The 15,305-nt window shown below is 48.4% G+C and overlaps 2 protein-coding genes across 4 annotated transcripts in view; one reads left to right on the plus strand and one right to left on the minus strand.

Moving 5' to 3' along the window:
• The window catches only part of LOC122543809 (macro domain-containing protein CT2219-like), a 955,696-nt gene that overhangs the window by 922,699 nt on the left and 17,692 nt on the right, over positions 1-15,305 (plus strand). For all 3 annotated transcript variants that reach the window (XM_043682600.1, XM_043682599.1, XM_043682598.1), the window contains 2 exons: positions 6,541-6,622; positions 9,182-9,277. In XM_043682600.1, coding sequence (XP_043538535.1) covers positions 6,541-6,622; positions 9,182-9,237 — 138 coding nt within the window. In that variant the 3' untranslated portion in view covers positions 9,238-9,277. The remainder of the gene's footprint in view (positions 1-6,540; positions 6,623-9,181; positions 9,278-15,305) is intronic.
• Positions 13,606-14,778, minus strand: LOC122543978 (trans-Golgi network integral membrane protein 2-like). The gene has a single exon (XM_043682986.1). It carries the CDS (start codon positions 14,776-14,778, stop codon positions 13,606-13,608), a length of 1,173 nt encoding a protein of 390 aa, XP_043538921.1.

Here is a 15,305-nt window from a genome sequence, read left to right on the forward strand (position 1 = left end):
CTCCGGCCTATCACCCTCACCTTAACCTCCTTCCACCTATCGCATTCCCAACGCCCCTCCCCCAAGTCCCTCCTCCCTACCTTTTATCTTAGCCTGCTTGGCACACCCTCCTCATTCCTGAAGAAGGGCTTATGCCCAAAACGACGATTCTCCTTCTCCTTTGATGCTGCCTGACCTGCTGCGCTTTTTCAGCAACACATTTTTAAGCTCCATTTATATGATACTCTGTTTGTAGAGTCATAGAAATATCCAGCACAGAAACAGACCCTTTGATCTAACCAGTCCCTGCTGACCATAATCCCAAACTGAACTAGTCCCACTGCCTGTGCTTGGCCCAAATTCCTCCGAACATTTCCTATTCATGCACTTATCTAAATGCCTTTTAAATATTGCAACTGTCCAGCACTTCCTCTGGAAGTTCATTCCACACATAGACCACTGTCTGTTAAAAAAAATTGCCCCTCATGTCTTTTTTAAATCCTTCTCCTCTCACCTTAAAGATGTGCCCCCGAATCTTAAAAAGCCCCCACCTTAGGGAAAAGACATCTGCTGTTTACCTTATCTATACCCCTCATGATTTTATAAACCTCTGTAAAGGTCACCCCTCAATCTCCTATGCTGCAGTGAAAGAAGTCCCAGCCACTATCCATATCTGAAACACTCCATTCCCAATGACATCCTGGTAAATCTTGATGGACTGGGGTGGACAAAGTTCAAATCACACAACACCAGGTGACAGTCCAACAGGTTTATTTGGAAGCACTAGCTTTTGGAGCACCGCTCCTTCATCAGGTCGTAGTAGAGTATAAGATCATAAGACACAGTTTATAGCAAAAGATTACAGTGTCATGCAACTGAAATGATATATTGAACAAATCTGGATTGTTAAGTCATTCCACTTTTAGAGTGGGTTGCAGGTTTCGGTTCATTAATATGTAAATCCCAGAACTTCTTTTAAGTCATCTTCTCGAGACAACTTAAGGTTTTATAACAAAAGGTGACATTTCAGCTCAGACAATGCATTAAAGGCGTGAGGTCAGAGTCTGTCTGTATCCCAAACTTGAGTCAGACTGGTTCTGTTTCCAAAGTGGAATTCACAAAATATTACATGAATTGACTGCCTGCATTTTTTTGAGGAAAAACGAATGTATCTGCACATATAATTCATCCTTTGGTGAGTGGGAACAGTTTCTCCCTATCCACTCTGTCCAGACTTCTTATGGTTTAGAATGCTTTTTGGTAAGATTGTAAAAGAAAGGATGTGAATCTAAGACAGGGAGATGGAGTGATCAGGGAGATCAGGCGTGATCAAACTGAAGGTAGAACTGGGCTAAGAGGTAAATTACTTCCTCCTGATTTATCTTACAGTGTGGAAACAGGCCCTTCGGCCCAACAAGTCTACACCGACCCGCCGAAGTGCAACACACCCAGACCCATTCCCCTACATTTACCCCTTCATCTAACACTACGGACAATTTAGCATGGCCAATTCACCTGACCTGCACATTTTTGGATTGTGGGAGGAAACTGGAGCACCCGGAGGAAACCCACGCAGACACGGGGAGAATGTGCAAACTCCACACACAGTCGCCTGAGGTGGGAATTGAACCCTGGTCTCTGGCTCTGTGAGGCTGCAGTGCTAACCACTGCGCCACCGTGCCGCCCACTTTTCTATATTGTGTATGCAATTCTTAATTGGCTCTGCGACAAACACTATACTTTGCGACAGCTTATCTTTAATGTTGCATGAAGATATGATCCTTCGATTTACAAAAATGAATAACCAAAGGAACAATGGATTTAGATCAAGCATTTTGAATGGTCGATAGAACAGTGGATGATATGCTATTCCTTGTGTTTTTTTCCAAAATCCAATAATATTTTCAGCTCATGAAAACAAAGGATGAGCATACTGAAAACAAAACTGGACAGCTGGCCTGCTTGATATTGCAGATAATAATGAGGAAAGGCCATTCAGCCCGTCAGACCCCATTCCTGTTGTCTTTGTTCCGACTTGCTTACTTAGTTTTATGTAGATTATATATATTCCCTACAGCATGGAAACAGGCCCTTCGGCCCAACCAGTCCACCCCGACCCTCCGAAGAGTAACCCACCCAGACCCATTTCCCTCTGACTAATGCACCTAAGGGCTACGGGGAGAATGCGGGTAAGTGGAGTTGAAATGCCCATCAGCCATGATTGAATGGCAGAGTGGACTCGATGGGCCAAATGGCCTTACTTCCGCTCCTATGTCTTATGGTCTAATACTATGGGCAATTTAGCCTGGCCAATTCACCTGGCCTGCACATCTTTGGATTGTGGGAGGAAGCCGGAGCACCCGGAGGAAACCCACGCAGACACAGGGAGAATGTGCAAACTCCACACAGACAGTCACCCAAGGCTGGAATCGAACTTGGGACCCTGGTGCTGTGAGGCAGCAGTGCTAACCACTGAGCCACTGTGCCACCCTACATCAATGATTTCTCAATTTTTCAGCAAGGTGTCTTCATTCTAAGATTAGCTGTAGCATTCCCAGGTTTGATCTCTGCTGGATTCAGATGTATGTGTTTTCTTTGCAAAATTGGTCACTGTTGTCCCTGGACTGAGGCCTGACTGAAGTACTCTTCACTGGGTTTTGTTGATGGTCAATTGCTGACTAGTGTCATGGTTCCCCAACCTGTTCAACACCAGTGCCATCTACTGGCAGCTCAGCACTCTGTAAAACAGCATGTGTTCAGGAGGAGAACTGAATCTCTTGTGGCAAAGGTTTAACACAAGGAAAATAAGCTGAGCCTGTTACTTATTTCTTAGTTTTCAGAATGAAAACTCCTCAAAACCCTGTCTAACATGAGAAGGAGTGTGGATTTATATGGCACATAGAATTTCCGTTGAAATGTTTACAGCTGCTTTTGGAGTGCAATTCTGTTGTAACATATGAAAATGCAGCAGTCATTTAAGTGCCAAGAACGGACCAGCAAACAATAAATGAATAATTTCAGGTGACATTGTTTGGGGGAAGAATATAAGTTTCGACACGTTGCGAAAGGAATTGGAGACCGGAAACAGGGAACATCAGCTTCAGCAGAACCACACCTCCACACACTTCCTGGCATCTTCCCTCATGACTGTCCGGATGCTGGGGATGTGTGCTTTTTGGGACTTGAGGCCAACTCCCTTCTCTCAGGGAAGCCCTGGAAGCTTGGAGCCATGTGATCAAGGAGGAATCACAGGACTGAATTCTGGGCCCAGTGACAGTGACAGAGGGAGTGAGCCAACCAGGGTTGCACTGTCCTTGAGGATATTGAGCTTCCTGTGTGATGTTGGAGCGAGTTGGTAAATGGTGAATGTTGGGTGCAGGTCAAGGGAGGAGGAAGTCTTCATTGACCCAGCCTGGGTATCAGTCACTGTGGATGCGCTCAGTTTTCAGGAAATGGCACATCTGCATTCATAATGATACTGAAATCTCTATAATAAACCTATAAAGCCAATGGGAAACTGGTCCTATTGCTGTGAATGCTGGGATATTTTCACCACCATTTACTTTTCCAACTTGCCTTAAAACACATCGGTGCTCTTCACCTGATGGAGCACATTCTACATTCACCCCACTCTCTGGGTGAGGAAGTTTCTCCTCACTGTTTCAGTGGAAGCATCTTCTCTACCTCTACGCTTTATCCCCATTACAATTTGAAAGGCCTCTATTGGGGCACCACTCCGTGTTCTATGTTCTACAGAAAAGAGTGAATCAGTATCGCTTTTCCTGACAAGTTATAACCTTTCAATTTTGATATCATTCCAGTAAATCTTCCAACGTCTCCAGTGCCTCTTTTTTTATAATGTCAACTATTGACAGTGCCCCAAGTGGTGAATGGTAGTTTAATATAATTTGACTTTATTCAGTTCTATCTCTCGCGAAATGAATGCCCTGTGTTTTTTTAAAATGATTTTGATGGTTTAATAACCCAATGTCTGAGGGATGTCCCTAGTTGCTTTTAATAGTTTTTCATTCCTCATATGCATCAGCTGGAGGCTAAAAAATTCAAAGGGTTTGTCCAGGTTAATTGCTTTGGCCATGCATATCGTGAGATGGACAGGAATAACAACTGGGCCAAACATCATCTTTGTCCTCACGAAGCAGACATTTGAAGAGATTTGAAGCTAAATGGAGGTTCCTATCATCTTAATGAAAGCTCATCTGCACCAGCAGGGAGATAAATTCAATTCTGTTTTAAAACTGAATAATTACAGTTAAATGCAGTGACCTCAGAATGTGTCCTTTATTGAGTGCCTGTTGACAAAGGCTTTGCTTGCAGCCGCTGCAGCTCCTTGTTGTATTTGAAACTATACTAAAGCCAGTTTAATTATAATGACGCTTTTCATTTCAGCCTCTGAGTGAGTGAATATCATTTTATTTCTTTTTCATCTGGAAGCTAGACATGAAATGCCCCTCAGTGTCAGCGGGTGGCCTGTTTTGAATTGCAGGGCAGTAAATTTGTTTTTTAATTGAAATTTCACGCAGCTCTCTCTGAAATGAAATCGGCAGTGGGTCAGCATCGGGTGTCGAGCTGTGATAAGGGCCAAGGGCTCAGTCTCTGGCAGGATTGTGCTGGAGCTTTGTGCTGTTGTCCTGGGGTTAGGTGCTAACCCCCTCACACTGCTTTCTGCTGCCGGATTAGTGGAAGGGGCCCATTTCTTCCAGCAGTTTGAAAAATGCAATCCATTCTGGGCGAAGGTGCTTTGTTGGAAGGTCAAGAGCATTTATTCATCTGGCACATCCATTCTGAATGTTGAAGCAATAGGCCATTCAGCCCCTTGAAGCCTACTCCATTATTCAGTCAGATTGACAAGATGGCACCAAAGCATGGTAGCTCTTTATAAGCTCTCCACAGCAGATCTTATTCTTAAAATCTTACAATCGTTCTGCTCTTTTAAATTTCAATTCCAACTAAATTAAAATTACACTGGAACATTGTATTCCTCACTCTGTTCTGTCACCCTTATATCCTTTGTATAGTATGATCTGCCTGTACTGCACGCAAAACAAAACTTTTCACTGTACTTTGGTACACGTGACAGTAATAAATCAAAAGGTACTGGTTGATAGAATAGAATAACTTCCTGCAGGAAACCCCCTTGTTTCAGGTGTGACCAATGGTCAGAATATGTTTAAAGAAAGGACTCTCAGAGTGTCAGAAGGCAGACTCCCTGCTCAAGTTAGTCACCATCTTCTCCTCCCTCATGTGATCCTGCAAAGATATCCTGCCTTCCAGACATGGCTCCCTGAAATATAAGAAAAAGCGTCCCAGGATAAAAACTTCCTGTCATTCCACAATACTCAGAACACAAAGGCAAATTGGCCTGTGCACCGAAAAGACAGTTCTAAAATTGGGTTACTTTTGCCGTTGAACCTGCCTAAGCACCTATGATGCCTCTCATAGTCAAGAGGCCAGTCTCTGACAGTGCTCATCAGTTCCAAATAAATGCAGAGACAGCCTTTTTCAGAAAAGGTTGTGATGAAGTGGAACATGGGAAAGACAAAGTGTTTGTAAAGAGTTGCATGCTTACCTGGGAAGCAGGTACTTTGAGATGTATGCAGAGGGATGTAAATTGGGATTTATGAGTGAGTGCTATTAGCATCTGGTGGACCTGTTCCCTTTCTAATGGGCACATGTTGCCAATAAGAATCAATGGGCAACACGGTGGCTCAGTGATTACCACTGCTACCTCACAGCGCCAGGGACTTGGGTTCGATTCTAACCTTCAGTGACTGTTTGTGTGGAGTTTACATTTTCTCATAGAATCATAGAACCCTTACAGTATTGAAGCAGGCCATTCAGCCCATCAAGTCTACACTGACCTTCTGAAGAGCGTCCCACCCAGACCCGTCCCGTACCCTATTCCTGTAGCCCCACATTTCCCATGGGGGACCCACCTAACCTGCACATCCCTGGACACTACGGGACAATTTCCCATGGCCAACCCACCCTAACCTGCATATCCCTGGGCACTATGGGACAATTTAGCATGGCCAATCCACCCTAACCTGCACATCTTTGGACTGTGGGAGGAAACCAGAGCACCCGGAGGAAACCCACGCAGACATGGGGAGAATGTGCAAACTTCGTGTCTACGTTGGTTTCCTCCCACAGTCTAAACATGCGCAGATTAGGCAGATTGACCGCACTAAATTGCCCTGTAGTGCACAGACGATGTGGGCTAACTATAGTAATTGTGAGATTACAGGAATAGGGTGAGATGCTGTTCAGAGGGCTGGTGCAAACACAATGGGCTGAATGGCCTCTCTTAGCACTGTAGTGATTTTATGAATGCTTCCATAAAAATCAACTGGGGAACAGGGTAAACTTTTTCTCTCTCAATATTTCCGATACCCAAATCTACAGAGGAGCCTTGCACAGTGATGTGTAAGTTTGAAGTTGCAGGTCAGTGAAGGGATATAAAGTGCAGATGAAATTCATGTTCTAGTTAAGTACAATGTTAAGCACTGGCTGGTGAGCACTGATAGATCATGTCTTTTTCAGTTCGACCGCATTATATTCTGCGTCTTTCTGGATGTTGATTACAACCTGTACAAGCAAAAGATGCCAATTTACTTCCCGTTTGGTAAGACAACTCAACCTTCTTCACATTTCACTTCTGATGTCCCTTGTTAGTATAATAAAGAGGACCAGTCAAACCCGCGTTCGTGATGACAGGATATAGGAATCAAGCCGTGGGTTAATATCTGGATGAAGAGTTATTGCCGGGCACTGGGAAATGTAAAAATACCAATGGTGATGATAGTAGCAGAAGATGCAATTTCTACTCTGGTTGATCATTTCTCCATACCACCCACCAGGGTATACTGTGGCCATACCTGAGCTCAGACAGTGGACAGTGGGTCACACCCTGACCCACAGACACTGGCCACCCAGCTCAAACAACTCCACATCAGTTCCTCATTCCAGCGTCAGACAGACAGTGCCATTGATGGAGAAGTATCTAGCACTGAAGCCTTTGATCAAATCCAGCAGATAATTGACTCAATCCCCCCCCCTCCCACGCTTAAAATATAGGCAAAAGGGGAATCGAAGGGGATGGGGAAAGGGCAGGGCAAGTTGAGGGAGGTGCAAGAGGCAGAATTGGGATGTAGTGGGGGAAGCTTGGTTCAGTAGGGTGAGGGCAAGGGGCAGTAAATTGAGTGAGAGGAAGGAGGAGGTCAGAAGTGGCAATATTTGGTTAGCTCTATGAAAGAGCTCGTGTGGCCAGGACGGAACAAATGGCCTCTTTCGATGCAACATCATCCTATCGAAAGGATGAATCTCACACAACAATGTCTGGGCATACATCGGGAGTGTGCAAACCATGACCAATAGGCAAGGCAAGCAGCCACGGGCAAGAAGTGGGCCAACTCTGACCAGTGAAAGATAGTGTATCAATCATCTACAAATTTGGATGTGACCTCCTGTGTAATTGGTGGGATCGGGTGAACACTGATCTGGAATATTATAAAATATACTGGGACTGTTGTTCTGGGAGTCCAAAGAGATTTATCACTCTGTCCTTTGGCTCCCCAGCGTATGCCTGAATAAAGGAAAGTGGTAAAAGTTACCTTGAGCACACAGGCTGCGTTATTCCTCTCACAGCACAATACATTGTCTTCATAAACTGGGAGGGTTCGGGAGAAAGTGCCTTTGTGAAAGGGTGGGGATTTGGATGGAGTAATGTGTCATAGAGTCAAGAGTGTGGTGCTGAAAAAGCACAGCAGGTTAGGCAGCATCCAAGGAACATGTCTAATAGAGTCATTACAGCACAGAAGAAGGTTATTTGGTATAGTTTTTAACTAAGTCTCCAACTTACCTCAGAGTTCAACAGGATCTTGATCAGATGGGCCAATAGGCCAAGGAATGGCAGATAGAGTTTAATTTAGATAAATGTGAGGTGCTGCAAATCAGGGCAGGATGTATACACTTAATAGTAAGGTCCTGCTGAACAAAGAGAGCTTGGAGTGCAGGATCATAGTTCTTTAACATTGAGTCACAGGTAGACAGGATAGTGAAGTTTGGTACGCTTGCTTTATTGTTCAGTGCATTGAGTATAGGAGTTGGGAGGTCATGATGCAGCTATACAGGACATTGGTTAGGACACGTTTAGAATACTGCATTCAATTCTGGTCTCCCTGCTATAGGAAGGATGTTATGAAACTTGAAAGGGTTCAAAAAAAGACTCACAAGGATGTTGCTGGGGTTGGAGGGTTTGAACTATCGGGAGAGGCTGAAAATGCTCGGGCTGTTTTCCCTGGAGCATCAGAGGCTGACCTTATAGAGGTTTACAAAATCATGAGAGGCAAAGATAGGGTGAATGGCCAAGGTCTTTTCCCCAGGATAGGGAAGTCTATAATTACAAGGCATAGGTTTAAAGTGAGAGGAGGAAGATTTAAAAACGATCTAAGGGGCAACTTTTTCACACAGAGGGTGGTGCGTGTATGGAATTAGCTGCCAGAGGAAGTGGTGCAAGAGATAGTGGTGGAATACTTACAATATTTAAAAGGCATCTGGATGAATAGGAAGGATTTAGAGGGGTATGGGCCAAGTGCTGGCACATGGGACCAGATTAATTTAAGATATCTGTTTGGCATGGAGGAGTTGGGCTGAAGGGTCTTTCCATGCTGTACGTCTCTGACTCTATGACTCTTTCAGAAGGTGCTGACTGGTGGTGGAATACTGGTTAATGTATCTGCTCCCTGGCACATCTCACCATTGTTTATCCAGGACACTGATGGAAGGCTGTTCAGACAGAGCAATCTGTCAGTCAACATCCTCTTCTGTTACATCTGCACATCTCTGTTAAGAACAGGGACAAGAATTTGACTGATATTCCTCCATCGAATGATATGAGGGTGATTATTGTTCCTATTTCATAATTACCATGATAATGACTGACCAGTCCAGACAGGACAGTTAATCCTGGAATCAAGCCTTTTTGGCCAGGCAGGAATCATGATGCATTGACCAACCGTGCTTCCCCAAAGGACAAAGGAGACACTATTTGATTGTCATAACCTCCCAATGAAACAACACTGGATGCCAGGAAGATTGACAGATAAAAGAAAAATGAAGAGAGAAATAGTAGTCCCTTCCTGTCAGCTATAATTTTGCTTTATGATTTTTCATTTCTTTTCAGATGTTGTTCCTCCAGACTCTCTAAGGGGGAAGTCCAACACAACTGACAAAAATTAAAACCAGACTGAGAAAATGTTGAAACACAGAGACAAGCAAGGTTTGTGTCTGCTCTTCATTGCCAAGGAGTGATTTATTGTGTTTTAGTAACAACCAAACATCCATTGTGTTTTAGCCTCCAAACCTCCTCTTCCTGAACATCCCTTTATACATTCCTCTCCACATCCAGAATAAAGTGCCTGTACTCTTTTAAACAGAGGGTATGCTACACTGTTCCCCCTCGAACACCCAGGACAGGGACAGCATGGGGTTAGATACAGAGTAAAGCTTCCTCTACACTGTCCCCCCATCAAACACTCCCAGGACAGGGACAGCATGGGGTTAGATACAGAGTAAAGCTCCCTCTACACTGATCCCCCATCAAACACTCCCAGGACAGGGACAGCACGGGATTAGATATAGAGTAAAGCTTCCTCTACACTGGCCCCCCATCAAACACTCCCAGGACAGGGACAGCATGGGGTTAGATACAGAGTAAAGCTCTCTCTACCCTGTCGCCCAATTAAACACTCCCAGGACAGGGGCAGCATGGGGTTAGATAGAGAGTAAAGCTCTCTCTACACTGTCCCCATCAAACACTCCCAGGACAGGGACAGCATGGGGTTAGATACAGAGTAAAGCTCTCTCTACCCTGTCGCCCCATCAAACACTCCCAGCACAGGGGCAGCACGGGGTTAGATACAGAGTAAAGCTTTCTCTACACTGCCCCCTCATCAAACTCCCAGAACAGGGATAGCATAGGGTTAGAGCCAGAGTTAAGCTCTCTCTACACTTCCCCTCCCCCCCGCCACATCAAACACTCCCAGGAGAGAACAGCATGGGATTAGATACAGAGTAAAGCTCCCTCTTTTGAACTGAAAATAAAGTTTTCTATACACAGGTTCTTGATTGGTAAGGAGAATCAAAGGTTACAGGGAGAAGGCAGGAGAATGAGATTGAGAAACATATCAGCCATGATTGAATGGTGGAGAACACTCGTTTGGCCAAATGACCAAATTCTGCTCCGATACCTTACGGTCTAATGGATATGGAGAAGCTGTTCCAACTCGTAAATGGGTTGAGAAGGAGAGGGCAGAGATTTATAGTAAAAGAGATGTAACCGAAACCTTTAGTGCGGTGAGTGGTAATTGCCTGGATTGCAGTGCTGGAGAATATGGAGGACGCAGGTTCAAGCGAAGCTCTCAAAGGGAAGGTACACTGTAATTCCAAAAAGAAATACTATTCAAGGTCATGGGGAGAAGGCAGGGGAGAATGGCACTAACTGACCTGCTCAATCCGAGAGCCAGTGCAGACCAAATGGGTCAAATGACGTCCTTCAGCGCTGGAACATTTGTTATTCCCTTGTTTAAGAAGGTCAAAGGGTAACCCAGGAAATTACAGGCTGGCAAACCTTACATCAGTGGTAGGGAAATTATTGGACAAGTTCCTTAGGGACAGGATTCTGTCGCATTTGGAAAAGATTGGACTTACTAGAGATAATCAGTATAACTTTCTGTGGAGGAGGCATCTCACAAATTTGATTGAGTTTTTTGAGGAAGTGATGATGATAATTAATGAGGGGAGGGCAATAGAAGTTGTCAACGTGGACTTTCCTGAAGCATTTGTCAAGGTCCCTCGTGACCTTGTCCGGCAGTGTAGAGTCGAGCAGGCGTAGCAGCACAGACTTGAGTAGGCCCAGCAGCACAGATTCGAGTAGGCCTGGCAGTGTGAACTCAGAGTAGTCACGGCTGCACGGACTCGAGCAGGCCCATTGTGTGGACTTGAGTAGGCCCAACAGCACAGATTCGAGTAGTCATGGCTGCACGGACTCGAGCAGGCCCAGTAGTGAGGACTTGAGTAGGCTCAGCAGCACAGACTAAAGTAGATCTGACAGTGTAGACTTGAGTAGGCCTGGTGGTGTGGACTCGAACAGGTCCAGCTGCGTAGATTTGTGTAGACCCAGCAGCACAGACTCGAGTAGGCCCAGCAGCGTGGACCCCAGTAGGTCCGGCTGCGCAGACTCAAGTAGGCCCAGCAGTTTGGACTCATGGTGGCAGCATTAGGTTCCTGGCAGTGTCTGCATCCAACGCAGATTCATGGAAGCAGTAGCAGAGGTGAGTTTGAGTCCAGTATGAGACCCAGCAGCAGGTGCATTAGTGAGGTGGGTCTGAAACAGACTCATGGCGACGACAGAGTCAAGTTTAGGCCGGTGTGGTACCTGGCAGCTTTGAGACCATCTGCATTGATGAGGTCCAGTGAGGACTGAGGCGAGGGCTTCAATGGAGATGAGATGGCATCAAAGAGTGGTGACTATCGTTCGAACAGGGACAGTGTGGCAAAGGGGACTCGTGCTTGGCCACCGGCTCCATTGTTCAGTATTACCTTTAGCTGGGATCATTACAAGACTTGAACACACAGATTTGTGTCTCAACTGAGTCACAGATGAACGTATTTGTGCTAACAAAGCCCCCTGTCCCAGCTACTCCTCAGAGGCACATGTCAACCATCGTGTCGTGAAGGAGCAATGTAAAATTTCAATATTGACTTACTGAGGAATGGCAGAACTGCCTTAAGAGCTTGGATGGCCTCTTCCAAATCCTGTCTTGGCCAGAGTAAGGCAGTGCTAAAGGTCATAGAGAAGCCCTGCAGTGCCTTGTTGGGTAGATGAACTGAATGTTCTGTGATCAGCCGTCACTTTACAGCTAAGCCGGGGGTTGGAGTGAAACATTTCACCTCAGTGAGAAACATTTGTGCTCATCATGTCTACCTACTAAAACGTATTGGCAAGTGTGGGTGTTGGAACAGGTTCAGACCTCCACATTTGCTGCCATGCTGGCACTGAGACACGCATAGAACAGACTCAAAGGGCCAAGTGGCCTACCACAGTTTCTCGGTTCTACATTTCAATGTCAAAGCACCAAAGAATGCCTGGGATTGGACCCCTCTCAACTGGCAGCACCATCCGGAGGCAAGGAAATGAATACCCACTGGTATCTTGGGGTCTTTAAATTGAGTGAGCTCATTGCTGAAGATCAGATACATTGGACGAACACTGTCAAACACAAAATCATGTTGGCCTAATGCATTCTATATACAACAACAACACTTTGAACAGCTACATAGCCGATGATAGGAGGAAGTGGAGTGGGAATCTGTTTACGAGATAGGATTGAAAGTGCTGAGTGATGTAAGATGAAAGAGTTTGTCCTAAATTGTGGGGAAAGAAAGCTGCAGGCCAAGAGGAGGGCTGGGGGTTGGCAGGGAGTGAAGGGCAGAGGTTTACCCGAAGGAGCAAGGTCATTGTGAAGGAGAGTTTTCAAATTTAAATCTCGACTCACTGACTAACTAAAGCTGCAGCATCGTAACAGCTATCTCCGAATGCTTTAATTTGCAATCACTCACACTGTCTCACAACTCACTCGGGTAAAACAGATGTTTAAATAGTGCAGTGGGACATGCAGTACATCAGATTCTGTCACCGTTTTATCCAGTTGCATCTGTTTTGGTTTATCTAATTGGTAAATTGCTTTATGCCTCTGATGATGAGACACTGAGCTGAGGGGAATTACCTGGAGGTTTCCACTCTTTGGAAATGGCACATCAAGCAAGATCCCACTCTTTCAGGCTACGTCCAGCGAGTTTTGGTGGAGGGCTGACTAGGAAGGGTTTGTACTGAACCTTACTTTAAATTTACAGTTTAGAAACTGGCCATTTGGCCCAGCTGCTTTGTGCTGGTGCTCTTGCTCTCCATAAACCTTCTCCCATTCCACCCCATCACCTTCCCATCCATCCTACCAATCCTCCTCCCTCTTAAAAGTACTAATACAACTTCCTTAAACAGGGAATCCCATATTCTGACATTCTCTGGCTGATGAGGTTTTTCCTAAATTCCTCTGTTGGATTTATTAGTGATTATTTTATATCAGTAAGGGAATGAGTGGAATGGTGATGATAGAATAGAATAGAATAACCGTCATTGTCACTCTGCCTCCGCCGTGGGACCCAGCCAGGAATCAGCCCACTCTCTCCACCTCCGCCGTGGGACCCAGCCAGGAATCAGCTCACTCGCTCCACCTCCGCCGTGGGACCCAGCCAGGAATCAGCTCACTCTCTCCACCTCCGCCGTGGGACCCAGCCAGGAATCAGCTCACTCTCTCCACCTCCACCGTGGGACCCAGCCAGGAATCAGCTCACTCTCTCCACCTCCACCGTGGGACCCAGCCAGGAATCAGCCCACTCTCTCCACCTCCGCCGTGGGACCCAGCCAGGAATCAGCCCACTCTCTCCACCTCCGCCGTGGGACCCAGCCAGGAATCAGCCCACTCTCTCCACCTCCACCGTGGGACCCAGCCAGGAATCAGCCCACTCTCTCCACCTCCACCGTGGGACCTAGCCTGTGCTCGCTCCATCGTGGGACTGAGCCTGTGCTCGCTCCATCGCGGGACTGAGCTTGTGCTCCCTCCGCCGTGGGACTGAGCCTGTGCTCCCTCCATCGCGGGACTGAGCCTGTGCTCGCTCTGCCGTGGGACTGAGCCTGGCCTGTGCTCCCTCCGCCGTGGGACTGAGCCTGTGCTCCCTCCATCGCGGGACTGAGCCTGTGCTCGCTCTGCCGTGGGACTGAGCCTGTGCTCCCTCCATCGTGGGACTGAGCCTGTGCTCCCCCCGCCGTGGGACTGAGCTTGTGCTCCCTCCGCCGTGGGACTTAGCCTGTGCTCGCTCCGCCGTGGGACTGAGCCTGTGCTCGCTCCGCCGCGGGACTGAGCTTGTGCTCCCTCCGCCGTGGGACTGAGCCTGTGCTCGCTCCATCGTGGGACTGAGCCTGTGCTCCCCCCGCCGTGGGACTGAGCCTGTGCTCGCTCCGCCGCGGGACTGAGCCTGTGCTCCCTCCGCCGTGGGACTGAGCCTGTGCTCCCTCCGCCGTGGGACTGAGCCTGTGCTCGCTCTGCCGTGGGACTGAGCTTGTGCTCCCTCCGCCGTGGGACTGAGCCTGTGCTCCCCCCGCCGTGGGACTGAGCCTGTGCCCGCTCCGCCGTGGGACTGAGCCTGTGCTCCCTCCGCCGTGGGACTGAGCCTGTGCTCCCTCCATCGCGGGACTGAGCCTGTGCTCCCTCCGCCGTGGGACTGAGCCTGTGCTCCCTCCATCGCGGGACTGAGCCTGTGCTCCCTCCGCCGTGGGACTGAGCCTGTGCTCCCTCCATCGCGGGACTGAGCCTGTGCTCGCTCCGCCGTGGGACTGAGCCTGTGCTCCCTCCGCCGTGGGACTGAGCCTGTGCTCCCTCCATCGCGGGACTGAGCCTGTGCTCCCCCCGCCGTGGGACTGAGCCTGTGCTCCCTCCGCCGTGGGACTGAGCCTGTGCTCGCTCCATCGCGGGACTGAGCCCGTGCTCCCTCCGCCGTGGGACTGAGCCTGTGCTCGCTCCATCGCGGGACTGAGCCTGTGCTCCCTCCGCCGTGGGACTGAGCCTGTGCTCGCTCCATCGCGGGATTGAGCCTGTGCTCCCTCCGCCGTGGGACTGAGCCCGTGCTCGCTCCATCGCGGGACTGAGCCTGTGCTCGCTCCATCACGGGACTGAGCCTGTGCTCGCTCCATCACGGGACTGAGCCTGTGCTCGCTCCATCGCGGGATTGAGCCTGTGCTCGCTCCATCGCAGGATTGAGCCTGTGCTCACTCCATCACAGTACTGAGCCTGTGCTCGCTCCATCGCGGGACTGAGCCCGTGCTCCCTCCGCCGTGGGACTGAGCCTGTGCTCCCTCCATCGCGGGACTGAGCCTGTGCTCCCCCCGCCGTGGGACTGAGCCTGTGCCCGCTCCGCCGTGGGACTGAGCCTGTGCTCCCTCCATCGCGGGACTGAGCCTGTGCTCCCCCCGCCGTGGGACTGAGCCTGTGCCCGCTCCGCCGTGGGACTGAGCCTGTGCTCCCTCCATCGCGGGACTGAGCCTGTGCTCCCCCCGCCGTGGGACTGAGCCTGTGCCCGCTCCGCCGTGGGACTGAGCCTGTGCTCCCTCCATCGCGGGACTGAGCCTGTGCTCCCCCCGCCGTGGGACTGAGCCTGTGCCCGCTCCGCCGTGGGACTGAGCCTGTGCTCCC

Source organism: Chiloscyllium plagiosum, chromosome 45 (genome assembly GCF_004010195.1).
Source record: "Chiloscyllium plagiosum isolate BGI_BamShark_2017 chromosome 45, ASM401019v2, whole genome shotgun sequence".
Taxonomy (NCBI): domain Eukaryota; kingdom Metazoa; phylum Chordata; class Chondrichthyes; order Orectolobiformes; family Hemiscylliidae; genus Chiloscyllium; species Chiloscyllium plagiosum.